Source organism: Centruroides vittatus, unplaced genomic scaffold (assembly GCF_030686945.1).
Source record: "Centruroides vittatus isolate TY-2023 unplaced genomic scaffold, ASM3068694v2 contig_370, whole genome shotgun sequence".
In the NCBI taxonomy this organism is placed as follows: Eukaryota; Metazoa; Arthropoda; class Arachnida; order Scorpiones; family Buthidae; genus Centruroides; species Centruroides vittatus.
The window spans coordinates 973,565-1,000,241 of NW_027122193.1; the positions used below are offsets into that span (position 1 = coordinate 973,565).

Below are 26,677 nucleotides of genomic sequence, written 5' to 3' on the forward strand. Positions count from 1 at the left end.
ACTGATTCAGTCCCACGGACCCTTGTATAGTTTAATACCTTTCCAAGTGGGACTATAACACATTAATTCCGAATCGGAAGGAGAAGGTGCGGTTGGAAATATCGGTGCAGGAACTTCCGCCGGGGGTGGCGGAAGAACCGACGTCACTAAGCGATCGTAAAGATGTCCTCGGACGTAAAGTTCGGGTTTGATCAAGCAACACAGAACCAATCCTACAAATACCATTACGGAACCTACAGTAAGGAAGACGATGGATACAACCGTGTGCACTTCTAATGCCATGTTGATCTTTCTGGAAATAAATAAATAAATAAATAAATAACCTAAATACTCTACATAAATGCGATATTTAAAACACAATAGAAAAATCGAAAAGAAATAAGTAGCATATATATTTCGAATTTCGAACTAAAACTAAAAAACTACTTTATCATGTAAAATTCAAGTGTTTTTCTATACGCAATAGTTGGATAAGGTAATGTAATACACGAATGATCTACCAAAAAGTAGTGCACACCAGGACTTTCTATAGGAAACTAGCCTCTATTTAGGTATTAGACAAGTGAAGAAAACCCGGTGAGGTGAAACCCGCGACCAACTACCAGTGTTTAATAGTTTTATTCATTCGGAAATGCTCCAGATCAAAAAGTTCGAGGAGGAATTTTTAACACCTCTTACATTTTGAGGCATACGGAGGCAGATGCCACCATATGCCTCGAAATAAAGATCTATTGCGTCGTGGTCCTCCTCAGGTTTTATTTTATCCCGAAGTGTGATAGAAGATGAATTGTAGAGCTTTTTACACTATGTTTTAGTGTTTCTTCTAGACTTGTGAAGTACAGTAATATTAAAATCGAGATGGGTTGATAATACGTAATAATAAAGTGCAGAGCCCAAACGGTTAGGAGTTGAAGGTTGAAATTTGGTACACAGTTACGGTACGCCACGAGAATGCACACTAAGAAAGAACTTTTGGAAATCCCCCCCGGGGAGGAGGAGAAGGAGAAGGTTAAAGATTATCCTGAAGAACTCGGCTTCTACTTTACTATTTTAGATGCGTTTTTACGGGAAATCGAACGTATTTTTTGACCCATCTAAAAATTCTCTAGTCTTGTTCTTCAGGGTAAGCCTTAATCCTCTCCCTTTCCCCCGTGGGGGGGGAATTTCGAAAAATCCCTTCTTAGTGTACTACATTCTCGTGTACCAAATTTCAACTCCTAACCGTTTGGGCTCTGCGCTTATTATTATCATCATCATCATCGATTATATACATAGATAACAATAAACGTATTCTTCCATCCCATTATTAGAAAAACCGGGTCATCTCTGTCAGCTCCTCTTCTCGAGAAATGGCCCAAGATTAGGGGCAGCAGGCCCCGATTAAGTATATAGTCAAACTTCAGAACAATGGCCACTAACGGGAGCATTAAAAAAAAAAAATGGCCGTGGTTTGGAGGTTATTTTTTATGCATTTTTATTTAAAACAGTACTCGCGATAGTCCGTTATTGGAAGTTCGACTATACAATAATAAAAAATATACTTATTTCAGTAAAATTTAAACAATTTCATTGTAGAAACCGAATGTTTTATAACTAGAACATTGATTTTGGTTATTCCATATTGGATGATGATGTAAATAAAACAATTAGGAACGATCAAGACATTTTTAAAATTTACTTAAAGTATTAAAAACAAATAAAATTTACCTTTAGAAACTTGTAATATTGGAGTAAAAGAAGAGAAATGAAATCTGCCATCTTTTTTTTTTTATTATAAAGGGGATGTTCACTTGGTTGATCATCTCTTCTGTTGTCATAGATACAGATAAAACAAACCAGGCTAATTACTTTTAACCTATTTTTTTTATAGTTTAATGAGTTCTAAAAATCGAATATCGATGCAATTTTTACCTTTACGTTTCATATTTTTGGTATTTAAAACAAAATATTCACAAAAATAAAAATAATGTAGAAAAGTCATAATAAATTTTGCCAAATTTTGTATGCATTGGCTAATAAAATATCAATTAATCGATCTATTTGCCATCATTAACGATATTATTATTATTGAATATTTAATAATTTGACATTTTAATTAAATAATTAAAATTTATTATTAATATATTTATAAATACTTTCTGTTGTGAGAAAATTCGATTTTATTGTTCTATTTTTCATGAATTTTAAATTAATTCTGTGAAGATCAATTCAAAATATTCCAATATTTCCTTCTTTATACAATAATGATTTCTGTAAGTTCTAATATCTAAATTTCACCTTAAAAAAAACCTGTTGAATGTTAAATTTTTAAATTTTTTATTTAGGTTCTTTACAGCAAACACCTCTTTGCAGTCATTTTTCTGTTTTTGTATTGTTTAAGTGAAATTAAGCAATCTGGTGCTGGAGCGGAGGATACCCACTCTCAGGTTAGGTTCTTCCTAAAGCGTGTTCCCGCATTTAAAATATGTATTTTTATTAAATAATTAAATAATTAAACAGGTTAAATCTGGCTCTAAAAAAAGAGATTTGTCTCAAAGCGCAAGGGAGCAACATTATTTGTCGTATTTGTCACAAATTCCCGAAAGCAAATTAGAGGAGAATCCGACGCTAATGGAAAATGAGCTAAAATCAAACATCGACGATGAATACACTGTTTTAAAAGCACCCGTAGCCCAAAAAAATCACGATTCTCAAACATTTGACGCCGAAGATCGCCCAGAATTCGTCGAAGAATCTGAGTTTGACGTCAAAACAAAGCAGAGATCCATCCTTAATCCACTAATAAATGTCGGATCGAAGTCGAAAAAGAACGAAGCAAAAATTGTTAGAGAGCCGAAATATCCAGAAAAATTCAATATAAATAATAATTACAACGTGCGAGAGAGTCAAAATGATCGATTGAAGGACGGTTCTGACTTTTCTCCAAAGAGAATTGATCAAAACTGGAAATCTCATAAGGAAAAATTACCAGAAATTCAGTATCCTTTATCTAAGTTATTCAGAAGTAGAGTTGCTAATAATAAGAATAAATATAATATAGAAAAAAATGGAGAAAATGTAAAGAGTTTGTTTGCGGCAGGAAAAGGCTTTGACGACGCCACTGACGACGAGAAAACAAACGAGATCAAGAAAGAAGTAGAAAAAATCTTCCAGATCTCGTTAAATTAATTTATACAATTAAATATTCTATTCTATTCTTAAGAAATTTATCATAAACATTTTGAAGTTTCAATTTTTTAATGAAAAAAATTTATAATTCTATATAATTATTAAAATTCTTTTATCAAAAAGATATTCTGTAAAAAGTTCGAATAAAAATTTGGAATTTAATAGCATAAGAAAAATTAATTAATGAATGAATACGACAAAGATTGTAATTTATTCGTATCCGAAAATTAGTAGTAATAATAATAATAATAAACACACATTTTTCTTTAAAAAAAAACATAAATATTTAATAAAAACTACCTCAACAAATTAAATAACTTTCATTTTTTCTTAAACTTTAAGCTGCGTGAATTTGCTTTAAAGTGAGGAGGTAGCGGGGCCTTAAAGAACAGATTTTTACCATCCAATATTTCGGGAATGACTAGGTTTTTTAAGTGTAAATGCATTGGCACGTAGCGCACTTTGCTCTGCTGAATGCCCAGTCTTCTCAACATGCTGTCAGGAAGTCTCTAGAAAAAAATATTTAACTTCAATTCAACAATATAGAAATATTTTATATTATTTTAAAAGTTCTTGTTATATTTAAAATAATATTAATTGCTTAAGTGTAACTACGTAATTAATAACTCGATATTGTATATATTATTATATGTGTACTGTTTCGCTGCTCGACCTTCGCCGAGTACTGTAGAAGAATCTTGTTTACGAGAGAGAGCGACCCGGTACGGTTGCATACGTGCCGATGTCTTTACCTTATTATGGTGAAGGGGTTCAGTGAAACCAATGACCCAGAGTTATAATGATGGTAGTCCACTACCAGCAAAAACATCCCAAGTTGGAAAGGTAAAAGAGTACGTACTAGACTTAACAACCTGGTCCTCCAGGTTGGACTTTATAAAGAGGGCTTGTTTATACAGAGGGATGGATTTATACATAGTAAAAACCCTAAAAAGCTTAATTGGAAATGATAGGACAGAAAAGTTATTTAAACTTATTGCTATTTGCATTTTTAAATTTTTAGTGCATATACTTTATTTAATTTCTTTAAATATTATATTATATTCTCAAATATTCCAATATAGAACTGAGAACAACCTGAAGAAGATCTTAGATGTAGATTGATAACCTTTTCCAGCTATTACGAGGTTTTATTTTAAAAATAACTTTTATATTATTAATCACAATAAATAAAATTGTGTGTGGTGCCATCTGTTATGAGATTTTGTTATAATAATTTTTTATATTATTTATATTTATAAAATGGCAAAAAGCTTCATTCTGATGGCAGGGATAAGTTTTATAAAATTTTGCAAATGCTAACAACCAGCAAAATCTTCATTAAATCCTATTACTAACTCCCAAATGATCATATATTAAAGATCATTTGGGAGTTGGTAAATTATATTATTCAGACAGAGGAATAACTAATAGTAATGTCCTATAAATCAAGTGATAAATGAACCACGAAGGAAATTTAAAACTTTATTTTAATCCTTTGCATGTGCATTTCAACTAGTGTTTTATTGGGGTACGTGACAGCTGGCTGGCAGTCAAGTAGGTGATAATCAAGTGGGTGACGGTTAATTGGGCAACAGAAACTTAAACATTTTTTCACGTTTAGCATGCATATGATTTTGCAGATACAGTGGAACCTCGCTTAACGAGTAATTCACATAATGAGCAAAACAAATTGTAAAAAAATGACTCGCTTAACAAGCGACATTTCGCATAACGAGTGACGAGAAGAGGGAAAGTCCTGGATTGTGTACATGTTCCATCAGTCTGCGTTTAGCACTCGTTCCGCTAGCATCTTAGTGTCACTTGTGATCACACATTTTTCAAAACAAACTTGTATTTATATATATAAAAATATTATCATCAACTCATATATATATACAGTGGTGCCTCATATAACGTACTTAATCCGTTCCAGGTGCACGTCTGTTAAGTGAAACGTCCGTTATACGAAATGCATTTTCCCATAGAAATACATGTTAAAACATCTAATTCGTTCCACAGCATAAAATAACCGTACTGTATCATAAAAAAATGAACATGGGGTGCGTTCTTTTATTCCTCCGCGTAATGCTGAGCGAGCGACATCCATTTAAAAATTCCTGCGGAACGTGTTCCTAAATTCCGGTGGGAGTGCGCACCTTCAAACGGCAAAAACGGCCGCTTGTAGCAGTAGTTTACGGTGGAAAGCAACATGGCGTCCTCCATGGCTCAGATAGTTTCGTTTCCGGGTCCATTATGTGGTTTTATGAATGAGAATTTAGAAATTGTGAAAGCGCAAGTTAGTGCACGTGGTCATGTAAGTGTCTTTATGAATTTTTTTCGAGATTATTTTGAATGCTCTTTCAACAAATAATCCATTTAATGGTTAAATTTTACAATTGGGACCCTTCTTTTGCCTTTTAAAGCTCATATTTTAGAATTATACATTCCTCCATCATGATACTATCGATAGTGCGGGCGCCGGCATCTTTCTTTCTTTCACTGTCGTTCCTAAATGCCTATAAACAGCAGCGCACTTCCATAGTAGCAGAGACGCAGAGCGACCGCTATTAAAGAACGCATCCATGGAGCAGTCACCAATTATGCCGGAAAGTCCGTTGTTCGCAGCCAGTCCGTTGCTCGAGTCACGTAACGGCCAAACAGAAAGTCCGTTGTTCGCAGCGTACGTTATACGAGGCACCACTGTATATATATATATAAATAATTGAGATGAGTTGATAATAATAACATAATAACAATAATAAAGTGCAGAGCCCAAACGGTTAAGAGTCGAAGGTTGAAATTTAGTACACAGTTAGGGTACGTCGTGAAAATGCACACTAAGAAAGGATTTTTCAAAATCCCTCTGCGGGGAGAGGGAGAGGGTTAAGTATTGCCCTGAAGAACTGAGCTTCTACTATATTATTTTGGATGTGGTTTTTTGCATTTTTGCAGGAAATCAAACATATTTTTAGACCCATCTAAAAAATTTTCTGTCTAAGAAGAGGGGGACCTAATTCTTGCACCTGGTGAAAACAGGTAAGATTGGCTATAATCTAGTAATTTTAATCTTTGCCATCATTACTTTTTGCCTGAGCAATGCCAGATTCATCCGCTAGTATTGTATAATTTTCTTTGAACAAACATTATACATAAAATATTTGAGTAATTTTTTGGCATGGAATGCATCATCGTATTTTACATTAATTTATACGAGAAAAGTTGTTTTGCGTTACGAGTAAGATTTTGGAACGAATTATGCTTGTTAAGCGAGGTTCCGTAGTTTCAAAAATTATTAATATTCCATAGGAATAGATCTATGCACAGCTCACATTGTGAAAAATGAAATCCATTGAATCTAATAGTGGAGAATTGAATCATTTGATTCTTCCATGTATGTGAAAACTAAAAACAAGTGTTCATTCCTGTTGAAAAGAGTGTTGTCCACAAGGTAACAATATTTAAATACTCGATTGTTCAGTAACTTACAAAAATCAAATACTTTCGTCCCACTATATCTGCTTACAAAATCATCCGCAAAAATTAATCCTTCATATTAATTACCAGTTTGAATTAATATTATTTGCTTTTCCGTTATTAATCTTTCTTTTTTTGTATGTAAAATAAATTATTTTTAATCTGTTATTTTATTTATAATGAGTAAAAATTGTCAAAAATTCAAAACTTTATCAAGACGAAAAAGGGTTTTGCAAATAAAATAAGTTGAGAACCGCTGGTTTAATACATTCTTAAATATAACTTATATAATTTATTTAACGAACATTTTATATAATATGACTTACTTGAGGTGCTAATTTATCTAAATGAGAATATTTATGATCTCCTAGTATCGGGCATCGAAGTCCAAAACCCAAATGGACTCTAATTTGATGTTTCACAGCTATTATAAACAAAAATTATCAATTAAAAAAATAATAAATAGGAATTTAATATTATAATATAAAATCTATTATATATAAATAATTGATATAAATATCAGTCGATTATTAATCTTATTTATATAGTCAGTAATTGGGTAATTTTAATCAGTTTAAATGTGTGAAGTATATCTAATTGGGTAATTTCAATCAGTTTAAATGTGTGAAGTATATCTAATACGGTAGATTTCTGTTTTATGGTAATTTGTAACAATTCTTCAGTCTTTACGAATTGCATATATTTTCCGTTATGACTACCGAATACTCTTACTTGCTTCTGGTCATCTTAGTGTAGTATTATAGTTTATATTTAATGTATTTTCACGAACAATTTATTATATCAAAACTATGAGAAGACCATCGATTTGCTTTATTACAGTACACTTATGGGAGTTTTTCAAGAATCAGTATAATGAGATAAATTATAGAAACAACATTATAAACTTTTCACATTAAAAAGACTTTTGTCTATTAAATATTATGCTTCCTTAATTAAAAGACATTTGAACAAAAATCATAATAATAAATGAATGTAATAAGTAACAGACATTATATTTATATATAAAGATTTTCAAAAACATCTGTATCATATATTCATAAATAAATGTGTTAAAAACAATTTTTCTGTCTTTGATGTCTGTTAATTAATTGCAACAGATGTTTTTAAATAAGATTTTGGCTGTATCATTAAATATCTGATGAGTTTAAATTAATAATAATAATTAATTCACTTATAATTAATATAAAGCAATCTCTCTAATCTGCAAAACTGAAATTGGCATGTTTTAATAAAAAATAAATATTCCTTTAAAATTACATTGTACATAAAAATATATTTATTCTTTCATCCTTTATTCGGCATTCAAAATTGTTTCAGTAAAATTAATATAAGTACAATATTCCCTCGTTATATTGTGCTTGTTGGGAGACAAAGAAAAAGTACGACTTATTCAAATCCGCGAAGGGGCTACTATATTTATTTAAATAACTTATTTCATAAGTATTAATTATAACATAATAATTTTTAAAATGTTAAATTTTCTATTGGCTATTAATATGCCTCCACGGTTACTAGAACTTGTAAATCTAGAATTATTTTCAATATAAGGATGTGCTTTAGGCCTATACACAAAAGGGATTCTGAAGGGGTTCTGCTCGAGTTCAATTTTGGCAGAATTGTGTATGGTCAAAACTGACAATAATCAATTAATAATCAGAAAACAAAACAAAATATCTTAAATATTAAGAATGTGGTTTATAATTTGCAGTGTAGTTGTGCTAATAGTAAAACATGCTGGAGAAACCAGTAGAGAACCGGGTATAAGAATAAAAGAACACAGAAATGCCATCAAAAATAATAACCAATACTCCACAGTAGCTTGCCATTGTAATACTCGGGGCCGAGAGATTAAAAAGAATACTATCAAAATTGGAAAGAGAAAAATATTAGAACATTTGGAGATAATTAAATTAAAACCAGAAATAAAAATTAATAGTAATGTTGGTGTAAATTACGTGATTCGTGGATACATTTTCCGGCCATTAGACAATAATGTAAAACTTATAAAAAGGTTGGTGGCAAAACGGGAGTACGATTGTCATTTACACAATGGTTAGTGAACTGGATATTGGTGAAAAACATTCGGAAATTATGGGAATGATAAAAGTAAGCCTTATTTTTTTATATTGGAAAATTTATTGTCGGGAATTTATCGATGCATGCTAAGACCTTGTTTTTATTCATTTATTAATAGGTTCTACTTTTTAATCTATACTTAGCTGGTTTTATTAAAAAAAGGATAGGCAATTTTAGCTGTTAACTAAATATTGTAAGTAAAAACTAGGCATAGATCATATTGGTTTTTGACTGTGTTGAGATGATGCTTATTTTTTTTATTAATTTGTCTATGTAGGTATATTATTGTACCCAACTGAAGAGGGACGAATGTATATGTCCAAAATGCATATTGCAATCAATAAACACAAAATGATAAAAGTCACTTTAAAGTCATTTGTGGTCGTTATGATAAGTTCGATTTAGAAGCACATTAATAGCCAATAGAAAATTTAGCATAGTTACCCAAACAAGAAGCAATTTATACTCCAATAATAATTATTTTTGACTATAATAAATTTTTAAAATCCTTCCCACCCTACGGATATTAAAATGACCTTTTATTCAAGCCCATTTATTAATTTGTCTATGTAGGTATATTATTGTACCCAACTGAAGAGGGACGAATGTATATGTCCAAAATGCATATTGCAATCAATAAACACAAAATGATAAAACAGTCACCTGACCAACACTATAATTAATTTAAATAATTTTTACAAAATATATTCAAAAGAATTCTTACATGTTTCAGGTTTAACTTCAATCAGAGCTGCATTCTCTACAGTAGCTATTACATTGTAATGAGTGATTGCACGTTCTGCATATTTAGAAGATCTTACAATATCCTTTAATTCGCCTACAGGTTCAGGTTTCAACACCATCTGATTTTGAGAATATTAATTTACATTAACTATAGTACATAAACATTATTAGTATTATTATAAATACTTGTAATAAAATATATCATTACATATTAAACTTTTACATGTTTATTAGACATAAAATATGTAACTTGCACAGTGGCACATGAATCAGCAAACATGTTCAAAAATCCCAACTCTCTCACAGACACAGGAGTCTGGAGACAAAGTCCTCCTGGCAACTGCATAGACTAGGAATACCATGGACAAAGCCTCTGAGGTAACCACCCCAGAGGAAAAAATCAATGGATTACAAGTCAGGTGATTGTAATGGCCAAGCAATGGGTCCACCTAAACCAATACATTGCACAGAAAACATGCTGTGGAAATACTCCCACACATCCAGACTGAAATGTGATAGCACCATCGTGCTGAAATCACGTATATCAGCACACACATACAGGAATATCATGCAGCAGTTCTGGCAAGACCTCCTCCAGGAATATCCTGTAACTACACCCATCTAAGTGTGTTGGAAGAAAGTATCCCCCAGACAAAGTCTCCAACAATGCCTGCCCAAACATTTATGACGAACCATTGTTTTATGGCATGAGGGCATATAGCTTGGGGATTGTTGTGCACCCATACATGCAAATTATGAACATTAAAATACCCTCATGTTAGAAGGTAGCTTCATCGGTAAAGAGAATCCAAACTGAAAATTCCGGCTATTTGGCACATTGTTCCAAAAACCAACATGCAAATTCCACATACCGGTGGTAATCTCCTGGTTCCAATGACTGAACATATTGCACATGAAAGTAGTGTATCCATTCTTCATGTAATACTTGCCACATGTTGGATTGAGGTATACCAATGTGCTATAAAATAGTTCACATACTTGTACATGAATTACATTCAATTTTGTGTACAACTGCATCTTCCATCACATGTGCGTGTATTATTTAGCCCAACCACAATGGCTGTTTACTTTGAATGATTCCTTTTCACACAATATATAATGGAAACATGCAAATGCTTGATGATAAGGCACATGTATGTTTGGTAACCATTCACAATACAGTTGCACCACTGCTCACCTGTTTCAATTTACTACTAATTGCAATTCTGTCATCTCAGTATTACTGTAACAATGCACAATTACTGTTATTATTATTAACAAAATATTTTTATAGTTCAACAAGGTAATAGCAGAGAGAATATTAATACAGCCACTCATTACTTTAAAGAAGTTCCATTCCTATGACTAAGTCATTAAGCAAAATGGTCATTAAATGAGGAGCTTAATTGCTAAAGTTTATTCATAAAAAAACAGTTATTCAAATCCTTTAAATGAGATGTGCAAGTACAAATTTATAAACAAAATACATAGTCTTGAAGATTGTGAATATTGACCAACTGTCAGAGATAGACTAAGACCAAGACTAAGAAAAGAGATTTCCCATTTGGAGAGCTGGTCATAAGTCCAAGCAATTGTTAAACAGGTAGATTGGTTAAGTGAGGAGTATCTATGTGTATGAATAGTTTCATTGCATAATATTTACATAATTTATAAGATTATTTTTTAACTCTCTCCATTCTGTATGCACTAAGAGACTCTTTTTTCATACCCATTGTGAATTTGGGCAGGTTTACAATGGAAATGGTTGTATGGTGAGAGAAGAGATCTGACATATCTGAGACAGACCACTAGAAAAATTCTTACAATTCACATTCAATCCCAGGCCCCCTCAATGGTAGGCTGATGTCTTAACTGCTCAGCCATCAGATTATAATTATTTCATCATATTTTTTATAAAATTAATTATATTTAATGATTTTAATTATTTTCACTGAAACAAAACTTACTCTCTTTCTTCCATTGATGCTACCTTCAGCAATAGGAATATCAATAACACCTAATAGATATAAAACTTTATTAACAATAATGAAAACAAAAAACTATTTCATAAATGATTTTAAATTTTTTCATATTTTCATGGATATTTAACAAAATTTATAATTAATGAAAATTTTTGACTTTTTGTTACATGATTATATGCAATTTTCTTTACTTTTTGATTGACAGTAATATAAATATACAGTCAAACCTCAGTTTATGAACTTAATTCATTCCTAAAAGTTGTTTGGAAACCAGTTCGTTCTCAAACCAAAACAAATTTTCCCATAAGAAACAATGTAAAATTGATTAATCCATTCCCAACCCCCAATTTTAGTTTCGGTGTAAAGGCCAGTTTTAATTATTATTTTTAAAATAATGCTCTCTCTCTTAGAACCTATAACCGGTGTTACATAAAAAACAAAGGATGTAGATCACCACAAATGTTTTCGAACTGTTGGCAGTTCTTCCCCAGGTGTGAGACTGAATTACTGATGGGACGAAGCAAACCGTTAAAGGAAATTCGAGAAACAATTATAAGGTGTTACACGAGATGCGTGTGTGTTTGTCAAGTTGACCTACCGTGACCTTAAAGTTCGGAGTCCATCAACGCCTGCCATGCTGTCGACAGAACAAACTCATCCTTAAAATTGATACAGTTCTCATTGAGGGACGATTTGTAGATTTGAATGGCCTCAAGCCACTTAAGGTGTTCGTTGTGTGACGTAGTGTGTACGAGTTTCGCCGGGAAGGCTGCCACAACTAGGGATTGCAATCCAGCAGTGTTTTCAATCCAGCTGGATTTTTGCTGGACCAACATCATTCCAGCTGGATCCAGCGCGAATATATTTTTGGTGCAATAAAGTGTTATCTATCTATCTATCCAGCATTTTATGGTTTTTTTAAAGAAATAAAACATTTTTTAAAAAATACTTAAGAAACTTTTGTAATTTAGACTGGTCACTATAAATCAGTAAAACTTCTTACACGTTTAGGTAGCAAACTTAACTTTGGTTCGGTTTGACACTTGAGATAGAGATAATTAACTTTAAATGTTTAGTTAGATTATAATTATAATGTAATCTTTAAGTTAAATAATAGCAAAGGTAATTCTACTAATTAATTTACATTAATATATTATATTATAATAATGTAAGGACGGATAATCAGTGGGTAAGTGGCTATCAGTCTTGTCAGTTTTCTTATATAAACTCTACATATCAGTCTGTAGTTATTTATAAGTAATTTAATTATTAGTGTTAGTGAAGTAGTAAGTAAGTAGTAATAGTCTAGTAGTTAGTTATTATCATCACAATCATGAATCACATACATTCATATCATCATATATCCAAGATACTCATTAATTTAATTAACTATTTAAATAACTAGGTAGTCTCAGTTTCTCACTAATTTTCACAATAAAATTGCCTAGCCTAGCCCACTAACCACTTATAAAATAAACGTTAAAAACTCTTAATAGAATTAGAAGTTATAAAATATTAGTCTTGTCTTGAATAAAGTATTTTAAAGGATTAAATAAAATTAAATCAATCACTTCTGTTATTTTTTTGACTTTTCTGGAAGTAGGATCTCAAGAAACAAATGGTATTGATGGTGTTGTCTCCCAACCTACTTCTTAATGAACTGCATATATATTCCCGCTGCAGAGAAGGCCCTTTCAGCCTCTACACTAGTAGGTTTGAGAGTCATCAAATAATCATAAATCAAAGATAAGTTTTTACCTCTGACTTCCCCACTTTCATAAACAGCCATTTCCTTTTTTTAATAACTTATCATAATCCTTCTCAGTACTAGTTTCTTTCCATTTCATGAAGTTTTCTTTCTCACACTTTAGTTGGATCTCCAATTCTTGTTCCAATGTGAAATTCAAGGAATATGGGTCATCTGGATCATTGTTTTCCACCTCCATAATCTTCTCTGCCATTGCTGCTGGTTCCACTACATATGTATTTACACGATTCAGAATATTTTTCATTTCCTGACGCATTACATTTTTTTTTGGCATTGTGAAAGAATAATCGGGCTTTCTAACTTTTTGGTCATACTTCTTCGGGTTCTGTATGTAAATTAGCATCCCTGTGACCTCGGTAAGATGCCGTTTTCTGATTCTTTTGCGGAGTGCATCGGAAAGGTTGGTACTCAAGATCGTGTCCTGGCTTTTTAGTTTGTCTAGACAAATTTCAAGGTTGTGTCAGCAGTTATCAAATTCGACTCTCTTCTACAGAGAGCTTCTACGGCCAGTTTAACCGGTTGAAGACTGGTGATCAACTCATTGATTAGTGACCATTCGTCATTGGAAAATTCAGAGTCTGAGCCGCCAAGCGATAGCGCACTTAGCAAAGTCGCAACGCTGACAACGTAAACTTTTGCGCCATTATTTAGAAAGTTAATTGAGTATTTGCAGATCCGCAGCGCTGAATCTAGTAAGCCAAAAAATGCGCTGGATCCAGCTGGATTGCTAGATGAGGGATCCAGCAATTGCAATCCCTAGCCACAATGTTTGTGGTGATCTACATCCTTTATTTTTTATATCACACCGGTTATAGGTTCTAAGAGTGCAGTATTTTACACATCCCGGTGTTTTGCAGGGTAATGTAGTATTATTTTTTAATTTAATTATTAGTTTTAGTTTAATTAACTGACTACCTAGTATTAATAAGTATTAAATATTAATATTATAACATATATTATATTAATAAATTTTTGTCATTTCATTTAATTTAAGCATATTTAAACACGAATTCTCGAATGCCATTTGTATTATGTGGATATCAATTAATGTGGTTTGTTACGTGACAAGAGGTGGTCTCGGTGCCACTAATTTCTGAATCGATAGTCCTGTCATTGGTTGGTTGGGCTGTCAACATTCTTTGACACAGGAAGCACAGAAAGTTCATCGTTCTTGCCGAGTAGCTTGTTCAGAAACTAAGTTATCTTACGGCAATCAGAGCAAACATGGCATTCAAAATTTTGTTTGTAAACAGAGGCATTCGTATCCTGAGGTCTGACTGTATATTATGTAATAATATAAAATATTATCTTTTAACATATTTATTTATACAGTAAAATTAAACATGTTAATTTAATTGCATTAATTGTTAAAAAATTTATACTCAGCTACAAAATAAGATAAAAAATGAAATTATTTCTTTCATAATTTATAAACTGAAATTACTTACAAAATGTATAACAGTTGTTCAAATAAACAATAAGCTACATATTCATATTCAATTTCCTTTGGCCTAGGTAAATGATAATGGTATTCAGATGTAATGTAGTTATTTATAAAACTAAACTAATGCAATTAACCCGCCACGTCCTGAATTTTTAGGCGGCATACTCTATTGGACTGCCAGCCGATTAGACTGTCGAGGCTTCACGGCCCCCATCGTCTTAAGTGTAAGATAATTTATAGGAACAAAACTACTAGTAATATGGTAAATTCTCAAACCAATGCACCAAAAAACAAGCAAAGAGCATTTTCTATTTTAAATATTGTGATTGAAAATATTTACCTTCTGGTAATTCTGGAATACCTCTGGTTATAACCCAATATACTGTTATAATTTTATTCTCAGCTAAAAGGGTAGTAAGATGGTGGGCCATTTGCTTTGTTCTACAATTAAATTATAAAATAATCATAATAAATAAATAATTAATTAATTCTGAATTCAGTTTTAAATAATAATAAAATTTTAATATAAATTACTTAAAATAATTAATATAATAATAAATGCTTTATAAAGCTGTTTACAATTATACTAATATTTTACTAAAACTTAGATAACAGTTAATACAATAATAGCAGTTCTTCATTTTAATGTAAAATACTATTTAACAATTTAATACGAGGGATGTTCAAAAAGTATCGAACCTTTATTTTTCCTGTGTAAACCAATGACGCGTGGGAGGCTTCCTTCGGTGGAGATGTGGAGGGGACAGTTATGTGCAGTCCTGAATTTTTTCCTGCATGCAGGAAGCATCAGTCACTGGCAATTGGCCTATGAGTGAGGCCTATGAGTGAGTGCTCGTCGGATTCCAGTAGTTGGAAGATGGCCACACATCAGTGGACAGTAAACTGTGTTTAGGCTTACTCCTGTCTCATTCGCAAGTTCTCTGACTGTGATACGATGGTCCACCATGACCAAAGTCCGCACTTGCTCAATGACAGTCTCATTTCGGCTTGTTTAGGGTCTGCATGAATGCAGTTCGCTGTCCACTGATGTGTGGCCATCTTTGAAGCGGTTGTACTATTCCTTTATCCGTGTGTTGCTCATGGCATCGTACCCGAAAGCCTGTTGAATCTTGCAAATGGTTTCTGCTTGGGTATTGCCAAGCTTTTGGCAAAATTTGATGCAATATCGCTGCTCATGTTGTTGTCATTTTCCAACTTACTGGAATCCGACGAGCACTCACTACACGTCCTCACTCATAGGCCAACTGCCAGAGACTGATGCTTCCTGCATGCAGGAAAAAATTCAAAACTGCTCATGACTGTCCCCTCCACATCTCCACCGAAGGAGGACTTCCACACGTCATTGGTTTACACGGGAAAAATAAAGGTCCGATACTTTTTCAACACCCCTCGTATTTTATTGAAGATTATATTGTCAAAAGTGTTTAGCAGATACTTAAATTTATAAACATATATATATATATATATAGATATAGATATATGTTTGCATGTAGGAAAAACCTAATATGTGAAAATTATTTAAAATATGTTTATAAACCAATGGTATTAAAACAATAAGTAGAGAGATGAAATTTAGATGTCCTGTCTGCAATAACTTATAACTTTGATTCTTGTTATTGTAACTGTAGAGGAACAGGCTATTAAAATGCCAAAGTCCAAAATGAATGTGTAAGAATAAAGAGAATAAAGATCTTCAGAACTTCAAGGCCATATGTAATTGGATTTAATGACAATATATAAATATTTGTGAGCATGTATAGAAATAACCATTCCCTTGTAACTTATTACAAAGAAATGGTAACGTCAATTAACTTAACACTAAGATAAATTTTAAAATTTATCTTAGTGTTAATTTAGCAAATAGTTATATATGGAAAATGGTTTTGCTAATGAACATAATTTCTGTATTAATAATTTATTACAGTAGAGAATCAATTACCCAAAAACTTTAAGAGTCCAGAAAGGTTTGCCGACAATTATAACAATTGTTGGTAATCTTCTATAGGCTCGCTATTGAGCTATTTTGTTACCAATACTAGTGCCAGAGTTTTATTTATTACCGTATAAATAGAAAAGCATTTGATGCATTAGAAACAGCATCACATGTTTAGAAATGTAACCTGGAGTAGATTTTTCAACTCTCATGACAATCAAAAGCAACCCAAATTTAGCAGCTTTAAAAAGAAGACAACTATGTAAAACAAAGCAAAATAAGTGATTTCTTTCAAAAAACAATTGTAAAAACACACTTGTTTGAGTAGCTATGCCTTGACTTTAGTCCAGCATAACACTTGGAACTGGTATCAGCCGAGCAAGACAATTGCAACATAATAATAATAATAATGTTTAATGAAACAATAATATATTTCATTCAAGAGCTGGACTAGGTAGAGATTACCTGTAACCTACTGAAGGCTGTTTGAGGAATTCATTAGCATACGAGAGATTGCAATTTTAAATATACGACGCGAGGAAATTTTTTGGATATTTTCTTTTTGACAAAAGTTGCATCTTATATGCCATAAAATACAAGTACTTTATTTGAGATATTTATTTTTATTCTTTCTCTACCAAAGTGTGATTGGTTATCCGAAATTGTTTCACCCCTATTATTTTGGAAAACTGATGTGCTACTGTATTTAAAATAATGTGCAAATATAAGAATTTTAATTATACTATACTTTGCCAATAAAATTACTCCAGTTGTATCTTTGCCGATTGTATTAACAAGATATAATGTAGGATCTGCAGATTTTTTCACGATTTTCCGTGCTAATTCGGGAAGACAAGATTTGACGTTCGCATTCGAATTTCTCCCCGGTTCACCTGCAAAAATATAAATTAGTTTAACGATACTTATTTAAGGCAGCCATCTCAGATTCTGCCTTGAAAGAACAGCTTAAAAATCTGATTTAATATTTGAACAATTTTTAATCAAAAATATAATTTGATAATTAGTTATACATAATACGGTGAAACTTCCATTAACAGACACTCCCAAATAGTAGACAACTTTACTTAACAGATATTTTTACAATCCTCAGACCCTTCAAATAGGACATTTATTATATTTACCTCTAAATAGCAGATACTTTCGTCCGTAACCAACCTTACAAAAACACAATGTATCGCCTTCAATATTCTGAAATAATTATGTACGAAATATTTTAAAATAAAAACAAAGAATCAGTTCAAATACTCTTTGAGATGACAAATTTTGACCTTGCGTGTCAAATAAAGACTGGCTGAAAATAGGAATAGGGGAGGAGAGCAGGTGGTAAAAAGCCAAACAATACTCTTTATCTGTTAAAGAAGACTAATCTGGTTAAGTTGTTAATCATTACTTATCGTCATACATATTAATGTTATTAAACTTTCGTCTTATTGTTGGAATCAAGCTTACGGTACCGAGAAACCATTAACTTTTCCTGAGTTATTCATTCGTTCAACAAGAACATATAGTGCTGCAGTACAGTAGTGATAAAAAGAAACTTAAAATAGTTACAACAGCAGCATTTATGTGATAAAAGTTCAAATTACAAAAGTGATTTGCCGACCACTTTAAAGCGCAGTAAGATGTTTTGTATTCTCGCATTTATGACGTCATTATAAATATCAACTTTCCGAAACCAGATGTATTGATACTAAGCCAAACAATTTCTGTAATTAATCGGGCTATTAATTATGGTGATTGTTAGGCTTACTATGACGTCATATATGATCTTAACAGCTTTGTGGTAACTTAGATATAACTTTTAATAAATCATTTATTGAAAAAGCAAAAATGTTCAAAAAATTACACCTATTTGACAGTGGAGTAGTGAACATAACTGGCACCCGAGGCACAACACTTTACTGGCACTCCCTCCACCCTCCAGAAACACATATAGTTTGTCTTGGAGACCATTTGGGTGCCCCTCTGCGAGTGGCTCCTGGTGCATGATACACCCCCTTGCCCCCTCGCTACACCACTGCTATTTGGTGACTACAAAACAGACAAATCACTATATTAATTTTTATTAGTCACTTAAATCATAGATGACATTATAAATGCAAGAATATCAAATACATTTCCTACCCTTTTCAGTTCCTAGTAAATTACCTTTGTAACTGAACATTTGAACTCTCACCACCTAAACTGACCTCCGTCCGTCCTTCTATTCATAACAATGATTTCATTTTTCTTTTTCGTTACTTCCACCAAATCATTTTTGATGACTTAATAATTAATCAACATTTATGTTTTGTTGTAATTCTTACGTTCCATTTAAAGTAGCCTGTCTAATCTGTTTTCTATTTAGAATTCAATTAAGATGAGATTTTTACAGCTGAAAACATAAATAATACAATGTATATATATTTTAATTATATATCCTACTTATACTTTTCAGTATATTCACATTCCTAATGCAAATTTGGTGTTTTCACTGTATGGTGACCATGTTAAAATACAGTACAGCTGCCATCATTTATCTTCTAATAATGAACATCACTAATTACTAAATCGTGGACAAACTTCTTGGTCCCGACAGTATCCGCTATTTGAAGGTTATATGGTAGTTGGATCCAAAGATGTCAAATAATTAGCCATCTATCAATAATTTAACTTTTGTAACTATATAAAATTGTTTAACTGTTCAAAATAGTTCAACTGTTCACTAAAAAATATGTTATTTCAAATGTAAATGAAATGACAATATGTATTAAAAAATAGCAACTTTCTGCTGAAACGTAGATAGTAGGTGTGCCTGAGACTGGGTTTTCCAACAGAATGGAATCTATGTCAGACTTTTCTAGGATCGAAACCACATCCTGGTCGTTACGTAAAAGCCTCCTCGGACTAGGGCGTGGGGTAGTAGTTAAAAGTAAATTATTTTGTCTAAAAATACGGCAAATCCAGGCTGTAAGGCAGCACAAAATGGCAAAGAGGGGCTGACTATTGTCCAGTCCCTTGGGCAACATAAGGTAGTAACTGGGAAAAGAGATCTTTTAACTTTGTTTAGGATATAGTTGTATTTGGTGGTGCCATATCCTGCCACACGTACCGCTGTGCAGATGATCAGAATTCTGATTTAAGTCTGACAGTCTTATCACACAAGACAATCTCATTGTTTCACAGTTCATTTTTTTTTCTGTGGAAAGAAAAAAACTACATGGTAGTGAAAAGGTTTTAACTATGTTATTTTAGTTGTCCCAGAAAAACTTTTCTATGTCGCCATCATTAGTGGAAACCTGAAATTTTGAGCCCTGTATATATATGGTGGATATATGAACTAATTAAAATCCAGGAATATAGCAACATGGAGCAACATTTCTCAGACTAGTGCTCTTCCACCCCTCTCTCTGCTGGCCCACACGAATTTGAAAGTAAACGGTGTAAAAAAGTCACTACTGAACGAAACTGAAAATAGGCACATTAGACTCAAATACTAGGCTATATAAACAGTCAATAAGTAAAGAAGAATAAAATTTAATATTTATTTTTGTTCAGCCTTTTCATTTTTTTATTCAGCATATCGCATGTATCATCACTGGTTTGAATATGACATGCAAGGTGCTGCCATACTGATATGGCCTCTTTGCACTAATGTGTTGCTAGTGATCTTGGGCAATTGCATTTTTACACTAGCCTACCTGCTACTGTAAAATTAATTCTAAGTCTACACAAGCCATCGGTGATGTGGGTGACCCACACTCAGAAATTTCTGGTTATATCCGTGATAATCAGTATCAAAATTTTCCGCATTATAATTAACATAAACGTACCTTGACAGCTTAAACCGTAAGGCTTCGAAATAGCAACAATATCATCTGAAAAAATAATTTAAATAATGTTAAAAAAGAAAAACAATAAAGTTTATAAGATAAATTTAATGTAATATTTCGTGAGATATTTTGAATCTACACAATATTTTAATTTGATAAAATTTAAGAACTTTTGTTTTTTGGACCATCAAACCAGTTACCGGTATAAAGCTCAAACCACGTCTTGCATACGAACGGATAACTCGAGTTTGTCGGTCAATAAATGATTTTTAAAACGGCCATACATTGCTTAATCTTCAAACTGAAGATAACACAATATTTTTAGAACTGTATAAACAGAAAATGTAAACAATTATAATGTTATGTTATTATTATTTAGTATTTAATCAAATGTTCCTGAAATTTTTATACTTTAAATGTTCTGTTTCAAGTTCCAAGACCGTTGTAACTTATCGTATATTTACTCCATAGACATTCTGTGAATGTTTTTGATTTACTGCACTGGTCCCCGAAGGGCCGATCTCTGCGTCCAGGTTCAGGAATATTAACCTGATTCCCTTTCGGTCTCTACGGGAAGAGCACTGGGCAGAAAACACATTGTGTCAACATCAGACTCTGAGGACTGGGCTGTTGGGCTGGAGTCCAAAGCAGATGCGGCATTGAACCGGGACTGGGCAAGACTGTCTCCCTTTGGGGCGTTCGGTCGAGCCCGGACCAGCGTCAGGGCCTTCCCGTGGAATGCCCCAGCTACGTGGCGCGTCTGTCCTGACAACGGATGCGACTGCTTTGGCAGGCAACTAACAGCCGACTCAGAACTGGCACGGACCGGGGAATCCGACTGTCTAATGTTTTTGATATTAAATGTAGTGTAGCCTGAAGATCTTTTAATGAATTCATAAATGTTAGATATTAAAAAGTTTTTACTGAAATTTTATTGTTTTCTTTCTTTTTGGACCCTTTCCCCCTGCACTAAGACAGACTTTTTTTTAAATCAAGATCATAATGGGTTTTGACCAGGCCCACAATGGGGCACAGCTGGTTGGTAAGAGACAGACCACCCCAAAAATTTCTGGGATTGTTCAATCTGTCTAGATTTGTTCCTAGATCTTCAGAGCAACGAGCCGACATCTTAACTGCTTGGTCTATGTCTTGTGAATAAATTTATTCGGTTTCTGCAATTAATTCTTGTGAATTGCTTAAAACTAAAAATTTTAATTGCACTTACTTTTTAAATAGAAAATTGAAATTAATTCAAAATAAGACTTACTATCATTATATATAATGGAATCTTTTAACATTGTGACTACAGTTTCTTGAGGAAACTTTGTAAAATCTTTAACTTGGTCTTTCAGTATACGAAAACCTTTACTGTCCGTTTTTTTGTCTTCTGGAAATTTATCTTTATCTTGAGAAACATTTGCAGAAATTTCTGAGAAATAAAAATTAGTTGATTAAACAAAAATTAATATATTTAAATTAACCTATGTAAATTAAATTAATACCTATCAAAGTCTAATTAAATAATACTATTGTAACTGGAGAAACACTAAACTTATGTAATACACCCACACTTCAGCAGTAAAGTTCAATATTTACACTGTAAAATAAATGTTTTTGGTGACCTTAAGCCCCCATCTTTGGGTTCTGAAGTATAGCCGACCCTTGATAATCCGACAGGTATGGGACCGAAGGGGTGTCGGATTACCGAAAACAATTACATATTTGGCCTTGTTTTGCTAGCAGTAGCCTACAATATTCCTACATTTTATGAGTAAAATGCTGCCTAGGTTAATATGGAAATGAAACGCCATTTTCGGTTAACTAAAACATGTTTATTAAAAGAAATATGGAAGCCAATAAATGTACATACAGTATGTATAGACATAAATAATACAGTACGTACGGAACTGCTCACAGAAAACACAAGAAATGTATGTCATCGTGTAAAAATTGGGTGGGGAGATTCGTGTCGCGACATCCTTCTTGCAAGCAGACACGTAACGAGACGGGGACTACGGTGACCTTGACGGGAGATGTGTCGGACTACTAAGCATGTCGGATTACAAAAGCGTCGGATTATCAAGGGTCAGCTGTATTACAAACATAGAACTCTAGTTTTCATTTCTAAAAACAAAATGCCATGTGTTGAAAACTTTAAAATTAAACAATTATACATAAGTCCCTATTGATCAGTTTGTGCTAGTGACATGTCTGATCTTGTGTGTAATTTTTTGAATCTTGACACCTGAGCCAGAAAGTCGATGTCTTTATAGTTGATGACCAATTCTTCCCTTGCTGCCTTGTAAATTTTGATTTTTTCCAAATGCCGTATGTGACCTTTGGAGTGTGGGTATATTACATAAGTTAAATCCAAATACACATCTCGTAGAAAATTTATCCTTCTTTTAATATTATCACGATTTTCTAAATAATTTTTATGAATTCAAACAATTATTAAACTAAATTCTAAAATTAAGTATTCCAAAATTCAAAATATTGAAGATTGGTTAAAGTTGGTTATTTTCTATTTTGAAGTAATTTATTTCAATTTTTAGCATTAATAAAAAGTATCTTTTTGAAATTTTATAGATTATTTTTATAAGTTCTGTTTGAGAAAAATTTATATTAATATATTTAAATAATTAAAGGCAGCTCTCGACTTTTGCACATAATTGGTTCCTGAAAGTGTGCGTGAATGTTGAATGCTTGAAAGTAGAGGGATGTAAAAAATATGCACCAAAAACTGTGTTTAAAATCTTTTTTCCTTAATTTTACTCTTATTTTTCAATATTGAACATTTCATAGATCTGTTTACATTGTACGAACGTCCGATTGAAGCAAAAGATTCACTGTTTTCAGAATGTTTTAATTATTTCCATCTTTGTCTCGATCGTATGAAGTTTATGAGTCCATAATTTCTTTTTGTTCGTATCAACACTGCGGTTTCTCCGTTTCTCACTCAAAATTATCAATTTATAAGGACGAAATATTTAAACATAAACAAATAAATTGGCAAAACACATGTTGACGCACGCCCTAATGCAAGACTGAAACTGTTTTGACCTCTTGCTCGGAACAACACAGTAGTGATTAGGATTCCGAGAAGTCCGCTATTGTAGGAAGTAATGCATGTCTGAGAACGTAGAGCAAGCTATCGCATTTTGTAGTGTATGAGCATTCTGCATGGAAGGAAACTATTTATTATTGACAAAAATATTTAAAAAGTTGAATTTTTAAAAATGTGCGAAAGTCGAGGGCCGCCTGTATCTAGAATGATATATTAAGGAAAGTAATTAAAATCTAATGATTCTCTAGCGCACCGACAAAGTTACTATGCATGAAACTGTGCCCAAGATCTCTGTTGCTGAATATCTTGACAACATATTAAGTAGACAGTGCAATGGCTACTGATCTAATATAATGTGGTCTCTGTAAGTCTGGAGTTAACATGACATACCAGTTTTATTCAAATAGTAACCATATCTCATTCTTAAAGCTTGAAATGATAACCACCTTCAAATAGTACTCGTGTCTACTGTTATATTTCTGAAAATTTATGGAAACAAAATTAATAATCATCATAAACTATGGTAGACAGGTACCATACTTAATTAACAAACTTTAATGGAAAATGAAATGTTTAAAATTTACAGTATATACAATACATAAGGTGTAGCTTTTAATCTTATTACTGGACAGTAACCTTCATTTAAAAAGGATATCAGTTGACATTACAAGTACGATTTGTTTTAAAAATCACACTTTCATAAATAAATGCAGTAGAACTTACATAATTCAAAGTTGAAAAGACTGCAAAAGAATTTAAATTAGAGAAGTTTGAATATTGGAATTAAAAATATTAAATAAAATACATTACTATAACAATAAATTAACTGTATTTTGATTGTTAAAGCAAATCCCTCAAGTTTATTGAAAATCTGAAAATTACACATGATTTTTTGTAAACTTCTCACAATTTTACTTTAAATTAGTAAAAAAAAAGTTCAAATTAAAGAGAAACTTTTTACATTACGTCTACAGGAAATTCATTCGAGGGTCTAGAAAAAAATATTCAAATTTACCATATATTTGAATTTAAAATAAGTTCTACTGTATTTATATATTTTATTAATGATAGACGTCAATTGGTTCGTGCAAAGGAAACGATAACTACTCTCAAATAGTAACTGCAGAAAAAATATGGTTTAAAATAGTATTTGTTGCTATTATTTGAATAAAACCAGTAATCCACTTTGAGGCATTGAGAAAGAGAAATATTTATGAAATACGTTTTACAGATATTAGAGATTGCAGTACTTTTCTGTTAATGGGATGCCAGTCGATATACATGGTATACCGTCTATATCGACCGGCTAAGAAATGTTTAAACCTACTTGACTTTTCTTACTCTCATACTTTCCTGCTACGTCAATAAGACGATGGCATCACGCATCAGAATACAATTACAACCGGCATCCCAGTAATAGAAAAGTACCGAGATTGCTTTAGTGCCTTTTAATTGCCAATGTAGATGTTCGGTATACAGAGAAAACTTTAAAATTTATACAAAGGAGGAGGTAAACATACAGACGACTTCTAACAAACGTGCATAGAAACTTTGTGGCCACACTAACCAATTTCTTTAACAAACACTTTTAATATATTTACTTTCTTTTTCATCCTTCCGTAACTTCATAACATAATCATATGCTGTTCTCGGATTCTCTATGTTTGCCGGTTCGTACTTATGTTTATTTCGACTATCCGAAAAACTCTCTAATTTGGCATCTTTGACATCATTCAAATTCTGTCGCACACTACCTTGTTGACATTTAGTATTATTTCCTAAATTCTTCGTTGATTTAACATATTCTGTATCTTCAGAAGTGTTTTTTAAATTTCCTCGCAATAAATTATTCGCATCGCTTCTATTTTGATTAAAATATTGTTCATCAATAAAGTTTAAATCATCCATCATTTCATTATTTTCTTTATTTTGAATGTTACTTTTTCTTCTGTTTTCAAAATTAAACTCTTGTTCATTAACATAATTCAAGTTTTTATCTTCTTCTTCTAAAGATTCATCACTATTATCTATTTTATTACCAAAATATTGAGAATCGATAAAGTTATCTTTCGTAATTTCAGAGTCGACTTTACTATCGTTTCTATCTACATTATCATCCATTTTATTCGAACGTTCGGTCAAAGAAAACTCCTTATTACTTGAAGAAATATTTGAATTAACCGTCGAAACTTTCTGAATATTCTGTTCTGCTTCATTTCTTCCGGACCGTTCGACACAGCCATCCATTTTACGCTCGTTATCGAATAAGCTCTCTCGGCGTTCGGATAAATCTTTAGACATAGCAATTGCTTCTGATGAATTTAAATTAATATATTCAGGATCTTCAGAGGTTTCTTCATCAAGCCTTCGACGTAGAGAGCTTCTTCTGTTCTTTCTAGATGGTAATTCTGAACATTCAGGAAACATAGAAGACACAGTTTCTTCAAATACTTCATGATATTGTCCATGATACTTGGGAATGTTATCAGAATCGAGACGTACTTCTCCAAACGACGTAACTAATGTCTTCTCGGCAGCTGGACTTTTTTCTTTCTGAAATAAATATTGATATTTTTCGGTTGCAGGCGTGGTGGCCACATTTTCATAACTTTTCGTGTTTATATCACTTTCTAAACCGAAAAAATCTTCAGGTTGATCCGATTTAATCGAATTTTCTTCCTTCTTAACTTCATTATTAACATTTGTAGCAAGGAATCTGCTAATATATTTCAATTTCAACAGTTTATACAATTGCGTTTTGTCACGTGTAGCGATCCTTCCAAGCGCCGCCATATTTGTTTGTGTGTTCAAATGAAAGCACGTGATAAAATAATCTCCAGAGCTGACTTTAATTTTAAAGAAAAACGACTTTATATTATTAAATTATTACCAAATTTATCCTTTAAATTATTAATATGCATGTAAAATTATTTAAATATGTCTTCGATTTCAAAATTTTATTTAATAATTAATATGGCGATAAACATTCTAATGCAAATATATACGTAATTTTAAAATGTTACTATTTTTTAAAATTAAATTTTAAAATATGCGGAGTAGTTAAAATTTAACAGGAGATCTCTATAGCTCTGTACAGAAAGAACTAACGGACCAAATGCAATCAAATTTGATGATTCAGTGCCGGA

The 26,677-nt window shown here is 32.2% G+C and overlaps 2 protein-coding genes across 4 annotated transcripts; one reads left to right on the forward strand and one right to left on the reverse strand.

Moving 5' to 3' along the window:
• On the reverse strand, positions 1-26,325 carry LOC136975281 (uncharacterized). 3 transcript variants are annotated; one of them, XR_010880774.1, is made up of 11 exons: positions 25,133-26,325; positions 21,732-21,893; positions 20,465-20,509; positions 17,380-17,524; positions 15,018-15,118; positions 11,451-11,500; positions 9,464-9,602; positions 6,969-7,066; positions 3,469-3,677; positions 1,708-1,807; positions 1-292 (listed from the first exon to the last, which is right to left on the reverse strand). XR_010880774.1 is itself a non-coding variant. In XM_067270315.1 (10 exons), exons 1-9 carry the CDS (start codon positions 26,322-26,324, stop codon positions 3,489-3,491), a joined length of 2,121 nt encoding a protein of 706 aa, XP_067126416.1. In that variant the 5' UTR covers position 26,325; the 3' UTR covers positions 2-292; positions 3,469-3,488. The 3 variants fall into 3 exon arrangements, 2 of the variants coding, with proteins under 2 accessions (XP_067126416.1, XP_067126415.1); XM_067270315.1 differs by lacking the exon at positions 1,708-1,807 and having other exon boundaries at positions 2-292; XM_067270314.1 differs by lacking the exons at positions 1-292; positions 1,708-1,807 and having other exon boundaries at positions 3,428-3,677.
• On the forward strand, positions 2,153-3,282 carry LOC136975345 (uncharacterized). Its single transcript, XM_067270400.1, has 3 exons — positions 2,153-2,252; positions 2,325-2,426; positions 2,500-3,282. Exons 1-3 carry the CDS (start codon positions 2,244-2,246, stop codon positions 3,166-3,168), a joined length of 780 nt encoding a protein of 259 aa, XP_067126501.1. The 5' UTR covers positions 2,153-2,243; the 3' UTR covers positions 3,169-3,282.
• Positions 26,326-26,677: the final 352 nt, after the last annotated feature.

What these genes read in the sequence shown, in the direction of transcription:
- LOC136975281 (XM_067270315.1), bottom strand. Translation starts at nt 26,324, where the DNA reads ATGGCGGCGCTTGGAAGGATCGCTACACGTGACAAAACGCAATTGTAT. An exon ending in GCATCAATGGAAGAAAGAGA is followed by an intron (nt 9,603 to 11,450) that starts GTAAGTTTTGTT and finishes TCTCAAAATCAG; the next exon opens with ATGGTGTTGAAACCTGAACC. An exon ending in TAGATAAATTAGCACCTCAA is followed by an intron (nt 3,678 to 6,968) that starts GTAAGTCATATT and finishes ATTTTTTTCTAG; the next exon opens with AGACTTCCTGACAGCATGTT.
- LOC136975345 (XM_067270400.1), top strand. An exon ending in CGGAGGATACCCACTCTCAG is followed by an intron (nt 2,427 to 2,499) that starts GTTAGGTTCTTC and finishes ATAATTAAACAG; the next exon opens with GTTAAATCTGGCTCTAAAAA.